Source organism: Yarrowia lipolytica, chromosome 1C, assembly GCF_001761485.1.
Source record: "Yarrowia lipolytica chromosome 1C, complete sequence".
Classification (NCBI taxonomy): Eukaryota; Fungi; Ascomycota; class Dipodascomycetes; order Dipodascales; genus Yarrowia; species Yarrowia lipolytica.
Window position 1 is genome coordinate 103776 of NC_090772.1, and position 14590 is coordinate 118365.

Sequence of the window (14590 nt, forward strand, 5' to 3'; positions counted from 1 at the left end):
TATACCCAAGCTATAAAAAAAATACATAACTAAGCTATATAGAAATATATTACAAAAATATAATAGAAATATATACAAAATTATATAGAAATATATACAAAAATATATATAAAAATATATACAAAAAAAATATAGAAAAATATTACAAGACTACATAAGAATATATAATCCCTCGTCACTCAATTGAACCACCCAGAGCCCCCACAAATTCGCCCAACTCCCCCACCTATGTTCAGTTGTCGGAATTAGATTCACTCTCACTGCTCGTTATGCAGCAGTAAATGACGGAGACAGGGAGCCGAAATACCTAGGGAACAATTGGGGACACAAAACCACAGTCATTTGACGTAATGTTGGAGTGGGACACAAAAAAACTCCATATATATCTCCTCCTAATGCCTCCTTTCATCTTTCCTTAATCTACACCGACTAATGGAAGTGTGACTCTCCTGTTATCAGATTGAGTTTGTATATTTTTCCTATAGGCACTGCCTTACAAGTGTCGCTCGACCCATCACGACGCCATATGGAAGAAGCAGAGATCAAGACCGCGAGTCGGAAGCGCGACGCTGACGCTATTGAGGCGCCAGAAAACAAGTCAGATAAGGCGACAGATTCAGAGTCTTCAGGACAGACAAACCCTCAGTCTACTGGTCAAGCAGACCCACAGCCAGCCGGACAGACCGACTCACAATGTACAACCCAGTTATCCGACAATCTGGAAACAGTTCTTCAAGAAGAACTCAGCAACCAGTTTCTCCAGCCGGTTCAAAAGAAGCCGCGAACGTCGTCAGACATCCCGTTTTCGCGCTTCTCTTCTCCGCACGACTTTCACCATGTTCTGAACGACTGGGCCATGCAGTCGAATTTCGCCTTTACCACGGGCAAGGAACGCAACTCAGACAGATCAATTGCCATCACTTATACATGTTGTCGATCGAATGTGGATGGGAAGGCTTGTACGTTCGAAGTCCGGGGAAAAAAACGCAAAGACGAGGACTTTTGGACCCTTCATAAGGTGGACGTGAAAGGAACAGGCCATAACCATCCTACAGGAGACGAAGAACTTTCAGCAGACCAACAAAGTCTAGTTGATTTGGCTGAACGACAGCGACTGTGTGACATTCCCTCTTTCTACCATTCGTCTCTACCTCCGCGGTTTGTAGCCTATTCTTCGTCAGATGCTCTGTATACAGGTCTCAACGACTGGGCTCGTCACCAGGGCTTTTTCTTCAGACTGGGCACCAACTGGGCGACGAAATCGGGCAATGAGAACCAGACGTATTACTGTGGTATCTCTGGGTGCTCATATTCCATCACAGGTATCAGATTGGCAGGCCAGAAGTCGTGGGCCATCCGATCGTACAATGCTCGTCACGTGGAACACAATCACGAGGGAGCCAGTGTCAAGAACAGAGAGCAGGTCACTCCCGTGTCTCTGCCACCCATAGCTGACAAGTACGCTTCGTTTTCGGCTCTCCACGAAGCTCTCAACGGTTGGTCTGTGACCAAGAACTTTGCTTTCAAGACCGGGACTTCTTCCACAGGTCACACCAACGGACTGGTGAGCAAGTACATGGTGTGTTGTATGGCCAGCGATACCGGCGATCCCTGTGAGTACAGCATTATCGTCAAAGAAGCCAAGGATGGGACGTGGGCTGTCAGCCAGGCCATCAAGGCGAGAAAGGAGCATAACCATAGCCTGGAGGACGAGTTGACAGGCCAACAACAGCTTCTTTTGGAGGCGGCAGAGACTCGGAGGATTATTCAGATGCCAGAATATGCGCCTGAGCATCTTCCGTCGAGAACAGTAACTTTTCCAGACCGAGAGAAGCTGTTTCTCCACCTGGAAAAGTTTGCCAAGGCCCGAAACTTCAGGTTTGCAATCAAGCGGAGCAAGAAGGAGAAGAATGGCCGGCTGCTGGTGAATTACGAGTGTGCAAAAACCAGAAAGAGTGCTACAAAGTGTCCCTATCACGTGTATGCTCGGGAAAACAAGGACGGGGTCTGGAGTGTGTCGTACCCGTACAATTTGAAGAATGAGCATAATCACGACTTGACCGTTTGACTCTTTGGCAGTTTGGTAATGTATTATTTATTGACGAACCTGCAGGATGCTCGGGTACGAAGTATGCGGTGCCTTTAGACAGATGGTGAGGAAGTGGGTATGTAGTTGGAGTTAGATGGCACGGGAGACCGAACACAACCGCAACCCTGCTACTTGTATTCAAAAGCACCAACTTTCAAGACAGGAATTGGTGAGCTGGGTCATGGCTAGCTTGTTCAAGTTCAGAAATCGAGATCCGTCTATGGACTAGGCATTACAATACCGTAGATAGATTCATCTGGTGCTAGATCCACTGACTACAGACTGACAACCGTTGAGTCGCCTCGTGGACGACAGGAACAGTCAACTATAGCTCTACCCTGAGGGTCGACCGATGGATTATTCACTCTTCAACCACTCTACAATACGACATTGAATTCCGTCTCGGACTTACACCCACTTACCAAGAGCTGGAACCCTTTCAGCCACTTTCCAGTCTATAACCTAACCATATCTGTTCGTCTGAGCAATGGATGAGGTATTTACCGGACTACTGGACGGTTAATAAGATAATTGGCATTACTACAGTACATACCGGTCATAGTGCATCTCGCTGTAACACACCTCGCGACAGAACCAGACTCCAGAAACGATCGCTCAACGACCGAGATTGTCTGACATCCAACGGCTCTGGCTCAGCTACGGCACTGGTCCGTCAGCCACAGTGCTTATCACACGGCACTGAGTTTATTCGGGTGGGCCATATGCAAGGGTCTGGAGCAGTGGTAGCAATAGTGCCTTGAGCTCGACATGAGGCAAGGGGGGAACGAGTAAGACACAAGAATGAGTAAGCGACAAGAATGAGTAAGCGACGAGAATGAGTAAGCGACAAAACATGACTAAGTGACAAGAAATGACTAATTTGACTGCTTTCGAGCCACTTGCTCACTGACACTCTGTCTGCCTCGACCGTTAGTTTAATATTCCAATCTCGGGCCCTATCTCCCAACAACCAAGCCTTGTCTGGAGCTTGGCGAGCCCATTGTACCTGCATGGTGGGCGGAAGGAGGGGCGAGTGGGATGAGATTGTGATTGGTTGAGCATCGAGTATTTGGCAAATGAGTGCTGATTGGATGAACCGGTTGCCCCGGCAACAGTCCATGGGGAGCCGCTAGCCTCCTCTCTCCCCTCCAAATGGCCTCTCTGGCTCCACCGTCGGTCTCCCTCTCCCCTCCTGTTTCAGGTCTAACTTTGCGCCAATGCAACACGGTCGGACCTTTGGGGAGGGTGACTAGAGCTGTAGACGGGCCGAAAAGAGGAGAAGACGCTTTCAGGTCGATCAGAAGGTATCAAAAGACGACTTTCCTGGGGGTTTTCACCGATTCTTGTTTTCAATCTCCACATGGTTCCACTAAAACCTCTCCATACAGCTCCCCGTAACAGTACATCCCCACATGACGATCAATCATGTCTTACAGTAGTACAGACTCTGTATACTAACTCTTGCCATGTGAACTTACCTCGTAGACAAGCTCCAAGGTGGGCCGAGCACAGCTGTGCAAGTCCGGTACTTAAACGGCTCTCTAGCCCCACCATCTGTTCTCCACACCTGGCCCAGTCTACTTTCCCCCAGATCAAGATGCTCTTTCCACAACTCCTGCTGGCCACCGTGGCCATGGGATTCTCCCTAGAGTCCATCCCCAACCGATCTCTCTCGTCGCAGAAAAACAACGGCCTCGGTCTCGACACCGTCACCGAGTACACTGGCTACCTGACCGCCAACGAGACGGAGCACTTTTTCTACTGGGCGTTTGAGTCGCGAAACGACCCCAAGAACGACCCAGTCATTTTGTGGCTCCAGGGAGGCCCCGGCTCGTCCTCCGAGCTCGGAAACCTGTTCGAGAACGGCCCCTCGCGAATCGGAAAAGACCTCAAGCCCATCCACAACCCCCACGCCTGGAACAACAATGCCACCATCGTGTACCTGGACCAGCCTGCCGACGTGGGCTTCTCATACACCGACAAGCCTCATTCGGTCGTCAACAGCGCCCAGGCCGCCACCGAGGTGTACAACTTCCTCGAGCTCTTCTTCGCCAAGTACGACCACTTGCCCAAGAAGCTGCACGTGACAGCTGAGTCGTACGGAGGCCACTACGGACCTGCCACCGCCTACGAGATTCTGCAGCACCCCGACCGGTCTTTCACTCTGGAGTCGCTCGTGGTCGGCAACGGCATGACTGATCCCCTCAACCAGTACACCGAGTACGGCCCCATGATGTGCGGCAAGGGCGGCGTGGCTCCTGTGGTGGACCAGAGCACGTGCCAGCAGGTCGACGAGGCCGCCAAGGAGTGCATTCCTCTGATCCAAAAGTGCTACGACACCGGAGCTCCTCAGGACTGCGCCGACGCCGTCAACAACTGCAACGACAATGTTCTTGGTCTATATCCTTCTTCTCTCAACCCTTACGATGAGACCAAGCAGTGCGAGCAAGCTCAGGACGATGGCTGCTACACCGAAACTGACTACATGACGGAGTGGCTCAACCTGCCCTCCACCCTGGAGGCTATCGGAGCCAAGCACAACTGGACCGGTTCTTCTGGAACCGTCTACAACGACTTCACCGAGACCTCTGGAGACTGGATGCTGCCTGTGGTGCGAGACATTCCTGCCATTCTCAAGGAGGTGCCCGTGCTGATTTACGCCGGCGACAAGGACTGGATCTGCAACTGGCTGGGCCAGAAGAAGTGGACCGAGGCGCTGGAGTGGCCCGGCAAGCAGGGATTCAACGACGCCCAGTTCAAGCCCTTTTCCGCAGGCGGAAAGCAGGCTGGTGAGGTGCGAAACTACCAGCAGTTCACCTTTCTGAGAATCTTTGATGCTGGACATATGGTTCCCCATGACCAGCCCGTGGCTACTTCGGAGATGATTAACCGATGGATGAGTGGAGATCATCAGCTGGAGTAGGGTGATGATTTACAAGATTCTAACTGACTTTGCTTCTCATTAATAAATGTCATTTTTCTTTTGATTAAGCAGTATTTTCGTGTTGGTGAACTGTATTTTTTATGCAAACGGGGTCCGAAAATTGCGTCAAAACAAAGCAAAATATATCGTAGATTGAATATAAGCGTTATGCATACCTTGGAAAGACCGGTAATGCCGATTGAAACAGTTTGACGGATAACTGGAATACGACAACCGAATCTCTCATTTCTTCATCGGCACACATGTTTGATTTCAGGAAGGTCTTTCTGAGGTGAAATCAAGCTCCACCTCTCAGAAAATCCACCAACAATATTCAGCTAAACGTGCTTGATACTAAGTAACATTTCAACATCATAAAAACGTATACTGTACATCTGATAACCGTCTCACACTCGGAGCTGCGAGCAATTGCCAGCATTCCGCAAAGCCCAAAAGTCAGCGCACTTTCCCGCAAGAAAGCGGGTATTTTTGTTCCTGACACAAACAGACTCACAAGGAGTCGTCGCAAGAACAACTCCATCTACAAATACCGTTAGTCGTTTCGGAACTCTCCGAGATGTGCGTCTGGAATGGTAGAGTTTCATGCAATGCTGGAGGCTAAAATGAAGACAATAGAATAAGCGAAAAGGTGCAAGGAGACATCAAACTGGACTGTTTTGTACCGCAAGTGATGGAAATTATTTCATATTCCCATTGAGTACCAAAGTACGAGTCGAATCATATAATTTTTACCCTCATTTGCCTTACAAAAAGTGGTCGAAACAGGGGCGTTTTTTGGGCTCCTTTTTTACCATGAGTCTCGTAAATGAGTCAACCCAACTTTGCGGTACAAGACGACTTTACGACAAGTTTACAAAACAACTCTACGACTCGACAAACGGAACGGCGTCAAAAAGTCGGTGAATTCCGACCTGAATTCGTTCGAAGAAAGCTCCGAATGGTACCTCATTGGGATCGGCTAGCAATCTCCTTTTCATATTCAGTAATGATGCCGCAGAGTGGGGTTTTCGGTCTCCTCCTTATCGTATTATCGGGATTTAACATTTGTCGTGAAATTTAGACAGGACAGTCTTCGGAGTGAGAGAGTAAACGCCGCTCTTTCTCGCCCATAAACAATGTTAGACGAAGATAAAAACAACCAATATATTCTGCGCATCAATATTGAAATACAAAAGTGTTGTTATTTTCGCTACTGCGTATCGCGTTGGCGTTCTATGTTCCCTTGAACACCGGTCCCTTTCAATATACATTCACCCAAGAAAGCATAAGTCGTTCCGACGCTTTTCCGGAGGCAGGCGACAAAGAAACGGCTAGACAAACTCCTGTATGGGTGGCGCAGAGATAGACCAAGATACCATGGTTTAGGGCGTCCTGCTTCCATTCACCGTTCGGATCAACTCAGAAAGTTACATCTCGCTTCAGGTGTCTTTGGATGAAGGCTGGTGAGGTGAGAGAATCCGACCGGATATGTTGAGCCATCGTGGAGCGGGACACTTTGACCAATTAAAGACCAGTTTGACCCCGTTCTGCACGCTCAAAGATGGCCCAATCAACGGATATCCAGTTGGATTCTCTCATCGTGACCTCCTCTTACATCTAGAGCTCATCCTGATCTGCTCTAGCGTATGTACATTCAATACGCACTTCTCACCAAACTCAATCCTTCCGTTTGCATTTCGGAAGCAGCGGGACGCCGAAATATCGTCGGAGACACTCTTGTAGTGGCTGGAGGATGTTTGTGCCACTCCAGAGATGCTATATAAAGACCCGGCGGCTACCACCAATAGGTTAGTTAGTCACAGCCCTCTCCACTTCCCAAAGATACCATGTCAATGACCAGCGACGAACAGATCATTGACCACAGCGTCCAGCACGACGCCGAGAAGACCCCAATCTCCCCTAATGCCACCCCTGCTGTTTCTGACAACGAAAACCGGGGCTCTGACATCGAAAAGTCTCAACCTGCAGTCACAACTGAGCCCAACGGAGCCACAGCTGACGCCCCCAGTGCCGACACAGTAGCTCCAATCCCCCCTCCCGACACCGGACGCGCCTGGCTGGCCATGATCGGAGCCTCGTTCGGTCTCTACTCCTCGTTCGGCTACATCAACGTCGTGGGTCTCTACGAAGCCTACTACCTGCACCACCAGCTGAGCCACTACTCGGCCTCCACCATCTCGTGGATCACCTCCCTCCAAATCTTCATCCTCTTTGTGGGAGGAATTTTCTTTGGCCGAATCGCAGAAATGTACGGCCCCCAGAAACTCGCGGCTTTCGGAACCGTGTTCACCATCACAGGAATCATGACCACCAGCGTGTGCAAGGAATACTGGCACTTTCTGCTGGCCCAGGGCATCTGCACAAGTATCGGTAACTCCGCCATCTACTACGCCTCGCTCCTAGCAGCCACCACCTGGTTCCAGAAGAAGCGAGCTCTGGCTCTCGGAGTGGTGGTTGCCGGCTCTTCTCTCGGAGGTACCACCATGCCCTTCATTTTCACCAAACTGCAGCCCCGAATCGGATTCCCTCAGACCGTCAGAGCGATCGGATACCTCATGATTGGCGTCTGCGTCATTTGCACTCTGCTGGTGTCGTCCAGATTCCCGCCCAACAAAAAGCTACGAAAAGAGTTCTTCAACCTGCGGGAAGAAGTGCTCGTACCCTACACCAAGCCCTCCATCATTCTCGTGACTCTGGCCATGTTCTTCTCCTTCTGGGGGCTTTTTACCGCCATCGGATACATGTCTACCCATGCTATTGCCCATGGAATGTCCGAAGAGACCGCCTACTATCTCGTGTCCATTTACAATGGTTCTTCTCTAATCGGGCGAATTCTCCCGGGATTTGTGGCTGACAAATTCGGCTCCTACAACATGCACTCCATTTGCACCGTCATCTGTGGAGTCTTCCTTTTAGCCATGTGGATTCCAGCGAAGACGAACCCTGTGATTATTGCATTCAGCTCCTGCTTCGGAGTCATTTCTGGAGCTACGGTGTCGCTGTTTCCGGCTCTGGTGGCGTCTATTACTCCGCCTACAGAGGTCGGTAGACGGATGGGCGTCGTCTCCTTCTTCTACTCCTTCTCGTCCCTCACAGCCATGCCCATTGCCGGCCAAATTCTGCACAGCGATAACGACAACTTTACTGGTCTGCAAGTTTGGGCTGGAGTCACCATGCTAGTTGGAGGATTCTGCGTCTTTGCCAGTAAGATGTGTATTGAGGGCAAAACCTGGAGAAGCAAGTTCTAGGAAAGCTCGAATCAAAGCGTGATCGACTACAAGGGTGGCCATTCGAAGCAAGTGTTCCCAGTGGCTCATGCCACTGTACAGTCCAACCACCGTTCACACAATCGCGATACTATACAAGTCAAACTCTTTGTCGATCTCCTTGCTCTGATAAGACCTAGGACCCCTCTGAGACACCACGCCCAGCGGCTAGTACATACAATCTTTAACAGAATATAATACATCCGGCCATGTTCTCCTCAGCGCGAATTGACGAACATGGCCTTTGGACAACTCTCCGCGGCAAACCCGGGGTATCAGATGTGAGTTTTAGAACCACCGTATTGGCGCTACTCGTACTCGTACCAACTCGCTTTTTGCTCTAGTGTCACGTCGGAATCCGAGCCCCGATATTTGTCAGACTACTACAGGGAAGGTCGAGCCAGATTTAGTGCGGCTGAAATTCAATTTGAAAAGGTGACAATCGGGGTTAGAGCGGTCGGAGATAGAGCAGATTCAGTGCCTATTAAGTCAGACGTATTATTGCTACACTGTCGTCCGTTACTGCGTTATTACCGCTCCTACCCCTTATCGTAGTCGTATATATAATTTCCTTACTTGTCCGACACGGCTAATGTAGGGTGCGTCAGTGCAGCAAACATGCACACGTACACATCAGGTATGCACTGTAGCTTGCATATTGCGGAAAAAGTACCCCATGCAGATCTCTCGAAACGTTAGCAGTGAGCGAGACAAAGGGACTTTTGCATTTGTAGTAAACTAAGAGTCACCTCCTCAGCGCGATAGTATCGTGACTCTTGAATATATAGACATGCACAGATGCTCCTAATTTCCTCCACCCCAAGCACCATATGACGGAAGAAAAGCTGGCGAGTACAACCATTAACCCTACAGATACAGTCTCAAACACCGCCGTCTCAAACACCGCCGTCTTAACATGCCCCGATACTCCCGCCTCCTCCGCCGACCTGGAGAGCCTTGTGTCTCTGTCGGATAAAGACCCATACAGCCGGTTTCCGTTCCGCCAAAAATGCATCTTCACTCTGGTAGTGGCATGTGTGTTTTTCCAGCCGTTTCTGGTCGCCTACGGACTCATGCCCGCCCTGGACAAGATTGCCGAGGAGTTCAACGTCAGTGACACGGTGGTGATCATTGGAAACGCGCTGTTCTACATTGTACAAGGCCTGTCGGTCTTCTTTGTCGGCCCCGTGTGCGAAACATATGGACGCAAAGCCGGTCTGCTGACGTGCTGCTTCTTCTTCTGTGTCTCGGGTATCGGCTTAGCCCTATCTCCCAACCTCGCCTGCTACTACGTCTTCCGAGCCATGTCAGCAGTTGGAGGCAACTCCACCTTCTCTGTGGGCGTGGCGGTGATTTCGGACATTTGGAAACCCGAACAGCGGTCCAAGGCCGTGGGATGCTGTCTGGCAGGCACCCAGATTGGGTCGTCTTTAGGACCGGTGCTGGGAGGCCTCATTGTCATGAAATCCAACTGGAGAAACATCTTCTGGATGCAATGCGGTATTGGAGGTCTGGCAATGACGATTGTGGCTGTCGTAATGCGAGAAACCAAACCCAACACACCCTTTTCACAGCGAAAACCGGGCCAATGGTTTTTCCCCTTACATTGTACCCATATCCTCAAGGGCTTCGCCAAGAAGCATATCATGATGGTCACTGTGTCGCTCATTTTCGCTCTCTACATCAACGAGACCCTCATTGTCCCTATCGCCGCAATCATGAAGCCTCGCTTCAACCTCGAGAATGAGCTCATTCTGGGTCTCTTCTACGTACCTCAGGGTATTGGCTACTTCTTTGGATGTCTGTTTGGAGGCTGGTATGCCGACTATCAGGTGAAAAAATGGGTCAAAATCAAGGGCAGAAGAGTGCCGGAAGACCGACTCCGAAGCGTCATCATCTTTACTCTGATTACAGGTCCCCTATTCATGATGCTCTACGGATGGTCTCTGAAGAAGGAGTTTGGAGGAATGGCTCTGCCTATCGTAGCTATGCTCTTGACAGGCTTCTCGCTCTCCATCTACTATCCCAGTGTCAACGCTTATTATGCAGACTCCACTCCCGATCTCGGAGGCGCTGCGGTCATGATCAACTACTCTGCTCGAAACGTGGGCTCGTGTGTGACGGCCGCCAGTACCCTGACTGCAATCAACAACATTGGTATTGGGTGGGCAGCTACAATTGCAGCGATTGTATGTATTTTTGCTGCCCTTCCGCTCCTCTTTTTAATCTACCGAGGGGAGGGTATTCGGGAGGCCGAGTATGGTAGAACCAAGGTTCTGCTTGAGGAGAAGGAGAAAGCGGAGGAGGATCCATGCAACAAGAATGTTTGTGTGGGTGAGTATGGTCCAATGAGGGCAGAAGCATAGAGGTACGGCTGGTCGATGTTGGTATGAGGTAGACATGTAATTAATGCTTTTTATGATAGTAATTATTGTTACATTGAACTGGTTACTGGATTTGACCTCCGCCTCTGGCAATAATTTCATCTTCACAGGCTTCCGGGTCGTACATTCTTCGATGGTACTCCAGTAGCATGTAATAGAGAGACAGCTCAATCTTCTTGCGGGTGGCTCGGTATCGCACATCTCTAGCTCCCCGGGAAGCAAACGCCTGGCCCACTGCGGTCGTATGTCGTTCACTGAGCAGTTTGGTTACCACCTCAGTATCGTTTCCAGACAGTTGAACAGGGATAAAAGAGACCCAGGCATTGGTGGTGTACAGATCGAGCCAGGTTCTCCATCTGCTTGCTCTGAGGACGGTAGATCGTGACTTGAGGGCCCCCAGAAAGGCGTGATTATCGAGACTTTTCTTGGAGAACCTTTTGCCCTTGACAGACACCGTTGCAGCGGGCTCTTTGGTGTCTCTAACCAGAGCCTTTTGGTACTTGAGGTAGCCCCAATCACCGGCCTTAACTCGGCTGACTCCGCTATTCTTCTCCATGTGATAGATGTCCCTCTCAGGCTGATAGTTCATGCTGAGCTCGGGGGCGTAAAAGTCGTAGGAAGGGTAGACGATATCCGAGTGCATGGAGGAAGTGAAGTCTGAAAAAACAGGAAGCATTGTGATGGCAGAAACAACAGGGGTCTTGCCCCAGTCATTTCGAATGTAGCATGCTTCACTGTACGTCAGAGGGGATCCGCCTCCGAGAAGTCCGTCTCGAAACACCCCTCTCAAAGCTTCAGCCTTGATACCAGCACACATTTCTCCGACATAGCGATCAAGATCATAACCCTCAGGCACAGCCCAGAGAGTGCCTTTAGTCAGCTCTTTTCGCAGCTCCTTGAGCCGTTTGGGAAATTTGAGCACTCGGGGGAAAGGTTCCACATTAAGAGCCAGTTCCATGTCGGGAAGATACTTGCTAACGGAACCGACCATTGTCATGAACCCATCGAGTGTCCGTTGGCTGACGTCGGACAGTTTTGCCTCACTTGATCTCTCTACCGTTCCATTGGAGATTCTGATTCCTTCGATTCCCGGTCCTTTGAGCGCCTCTTTGAGGGCAGCTTGGAGGTCTTGCCCTTTGGGCAGCTTTTTGATCTGCTGAGTCACTTGGTCTACCAGCAGTTCATCCCATTCTCCCTTGGCCAGTGCTCCGAGGTACATTTCCTTGAACTGCGGTGGAGGACATCGTCCCGTGGTGGTCTTGTAGGACTCTCTGGCTTGTTCGAAGGAGAACTGTGCAGGCGCTATCATCTGTTCTTTGGCAATGGCGTGGAACATGCCGTTGACCAGAGGCGGCAGTTCGTCTTGGCGGGGAAAAGAACGGGTGTAGGGGTCGGTCATGTGTTTCATGTAGTGATTGAGCTGGTTGTTGAGCTCAGGGGTGTCATCTGGGTCCCAGCGTGTGTTTCTGTAGGGCAGAAAGAGATGTTCGGGGTTATCTCCGTCCTTGCGCAGCAGTCGGAACTGGTACTCCACGTCCGATGCTCGGATGAGCTGTGTGTAGTTGGGCGCCTTGATGAAGAAGTAGGAGCAGAGGGTGAGCACCGTGAGGATTCCACAGGTGAACAGCACCAGTTTTGGTACCATTTGGGTAGTGCGAGATGGTGGTTAGGCGTCGATTAAGTGTCTGTAGATGTCTGAGAGAGACGTGAAGAATAGAACGTGGAGAACAGAGCGGGGAGCACCGTTCACATCTCTGTCAGACAGCCAACCTTGACAGGGGTAACGAGAGCTACGGGAGAGGCCGAAATATTAGAACCAAACTGAACTGTCCTCCAAGCAGCCAGTCATGCGGCTGTACTATTTTAGTGTCTTGGAAAGGGCAGTCGTCGCAACTAGCCACGAGCAGCCACACAAATGGTCTTCTACCCGGACGCGGTCTCCCTGCTTCTTCAATCAACCGGCAGAAGGACCGTTGGGCAGCACATCACTCGGACGATCGCTCCATCTGTCGTCGTAAACCCGTCTCACTTGTCCAGGGTTCATGTCGTTTAAAATCGAGTTTATCTCGTTTGGTGGTTTTTCCTGCATATTTGACGTGCTTCTTTTTTTAGCGAGGGACCGCACCAAGTCGGGGTAGCACTCGACAACTGCACTAGAGAGGTTATGGAGAATGGTGGACAACACTTCGGTCAGCAGAATCAACGTCACATGGGCCAGAGAAGAAGATATATCTCGAAAAACCCCCAGAGACCCGTCGGTTGCGCGACAAACACAGTTACGGAAGATCGAAGCGCACATCTGAAAAGTGAGACATGACAGGGGGTGCAGCAACTAGGGACAAGGGTGTACCGGGTATGCGTGCGCAAAGGAGCTGTTTGTGTGAGACTGGAGAAAGACAAATGGCTGCTTTTGCGCAGTCCGGTCCCCTTTTCGGTATTCACTGGGGCGGTGTACTACGGCAGCGACCACTCCACCTGCTGCATAGATCAGTCACCATCACCATGGCGACATCATCGCAGCCAGTCTGACAGCAGTAGTTCAACCTTGTGTCTATGCTCCAGACAAGGAAAAGTAGACCGTTGGATCGGTGCAATAGACCGGAGGTCTGGCTGCATAGGTATGTACACACATCCTGACACATGGACACATTCCAAGACATGCCTCAAGACCTGGCTAGGGGTTGAGACAGCTGGAGTGCATATGCTGGAGGGCATAGGACTGGCATGAGGGACTACTCGAGTACGATAGGATGATTACTGCTAGCACGAGTACAATAGCATAGTGATCGACAGAGACAGTCAAGCCACGCCGTATTGCACTGGCCATGCTTTTGCCATGGTGCTGCTTTACACTTCTTTCTATCTCCATCTCCATGGAAAGTTCGCCCCGCTGTTATGGAGGGGTACAGCACGTTTCACCGTGGAAAGCAGCCCTGGAGGTGCGATAGTTGCGGTTGAGAAGCAGTTGACAAGGTCCAATCGAGGGTTATGAGTCAGCGTACGAGTATGAGTGTTGAGGACAGTACGAGCACAGCACGAGTACAGCACGAGTACAAGGGTCGTAAAACCGTATGTACTGTTACTAGGATAGAACTTTCCCATCCCTATTCGGACCCAGACCCAGACCCAGACCCAGACCCAGCTTGACATTCTTGGATATGCTCACCAGGATGATTCATATGAATCAGCTCGCACAACTGTTTGATTCTATCCATCCAAGTGTTTGTTCGTTTCGTCTCGAAGACACCCGTCAGTGGAATGTCTGGGGACGCCCTCCAGAAGACGCCCTGGCACCCCCAAGTGTTCCCTGACGACGTCAACCATGAGTATCTACCATATGAACCTGATCGGAGAGATCGCTGTGCTGGATAATGTAGAAATGTCAGCCAATATTAACAATTCACCCATACAAAGAATTCTCCCTCTCTTTCTCAACATGATGAAAGTCGCAAGGACTACTTGGAAACCTCAGCATCTCCAATATTCTTCAGATTGAAAGAAACCAAGGAGGAATTAACTCACCTGGCGACACAAAAACACTTGCATTATACAAAGAGTATCTTTTCTCGCTCCATTACTCTCATGTATGCACTCCCGTTCTCTCAACAAGTTAGGTAAGTAAACTGGTTTTTTAGTCGAGTATATAAACGAAAACGGATGTCAGTACAACTCACGAACGATATCCTCCTCCAAACTCCTTCAATTTGGTCCAGTGAGAAATCTGATAGTGACATGAGACTGAGACGAATTCACTATCAGATTTCTCATTCAAAAAATCACTTCACTTCCCCAGAACAGCTACTCCTGAGTTCACTTACTAAGCTATCAAAAGAGCTGTTCCAACTTCCCCAGTTTTCATCCGATCAGGAATATTCAACTGATGACTGATTACTATGGTTCTAACAAT

At 50.0% G+C, this 14590-nt stretch overlaps 5 protein-coding genes across 5 annotated transcripts; 4 read left to right on the forward strand and 1 right to left on the reverse strand.

The window, feature by feature from the left end:
* Positions 1 to 526: 526 nt before the first annotated feature.
* On the forward strand, positions 527 to 2068 carry YALI1_C01043g (uncharacterized protein; the record flags this gene model as incomplete). The annotated part of the gene is made up of 1 exon (XM_501300.3): positions 527 to 2068. One exon carries the CDS (start codon positions 527 to 529, stop codon positions 2066 to 2068), a length of 1542 nt encoding a protein of 513 aa, XP_501300.3.
* Positions 2069 to 3449: 1381 nt separating this feature from the next.
* YALI1_C01072g (uncharacterized protein) lies at positions 3450 to 5012 on the forward strand (the record flags this gene model as incomplete). The annotated part of the gene is made up of 1 exon (XM_501301.3): positions 3450 to 5012. The coding sequence occupies one exon, from the start codon at positions 3450 to 3452 to the stop codon at positions 5010 to 5012; it is 1563 nt and encodes a 520-aa protein (XP_501301.3).
* A 1847-nt stretch (positions 5013 to 6859) lies between these two features.
* YALI1_C01106g (uncharacterized protein) lies at positions 6860 to 8281 on the forward strand (the record flags this gene model as incomplete). Its single annotated transcript, XM_501302.3, has 1 exon — positions 6860 to 8281. One exon carries the CDS (start codon positions 6860 to 6862, stop codon positions 8279 to 8281), a length of 1422 nt encoding a protein of 473 aa, XP_501302.3.
* Positions 8282 to 9129: 848 nt separating this feature from the next.
* On the forward strand, positions 9130 to 10665 carry YALI1_C01129g (uncharacterized protein; the record flags this gene model as incomplete). Its single annotated transcript, XM_501303.1, has 1 exon — positions 9130 to 10665. One exon carries the CDS (start codon positions 9130 to 9132, stop codon positions 10663 to 10665), a length of 1536 nt encoding a protein of 511 aa, XP_501303.1.
* An 82-nt stretch (positions 10666 to 10747) lies between these two features.
* Positions 10748 to 12328, reverse strand: YALI1_C01161g (uncharacterized protein; the record flags this gene model as incomplete). Its single annotated transcript, XM_501304.3, has 1 exon — positions 10748 to 12328. One exon carries the CDS (start codon positions 12326 to 12328, stop codon positions 10748 to 10750), a length of 1581 nt encoding a protein of 526 aa, XP_501304.1.
* Positions 12329 to 14590: the final 2262 nt, after the last annotated feature.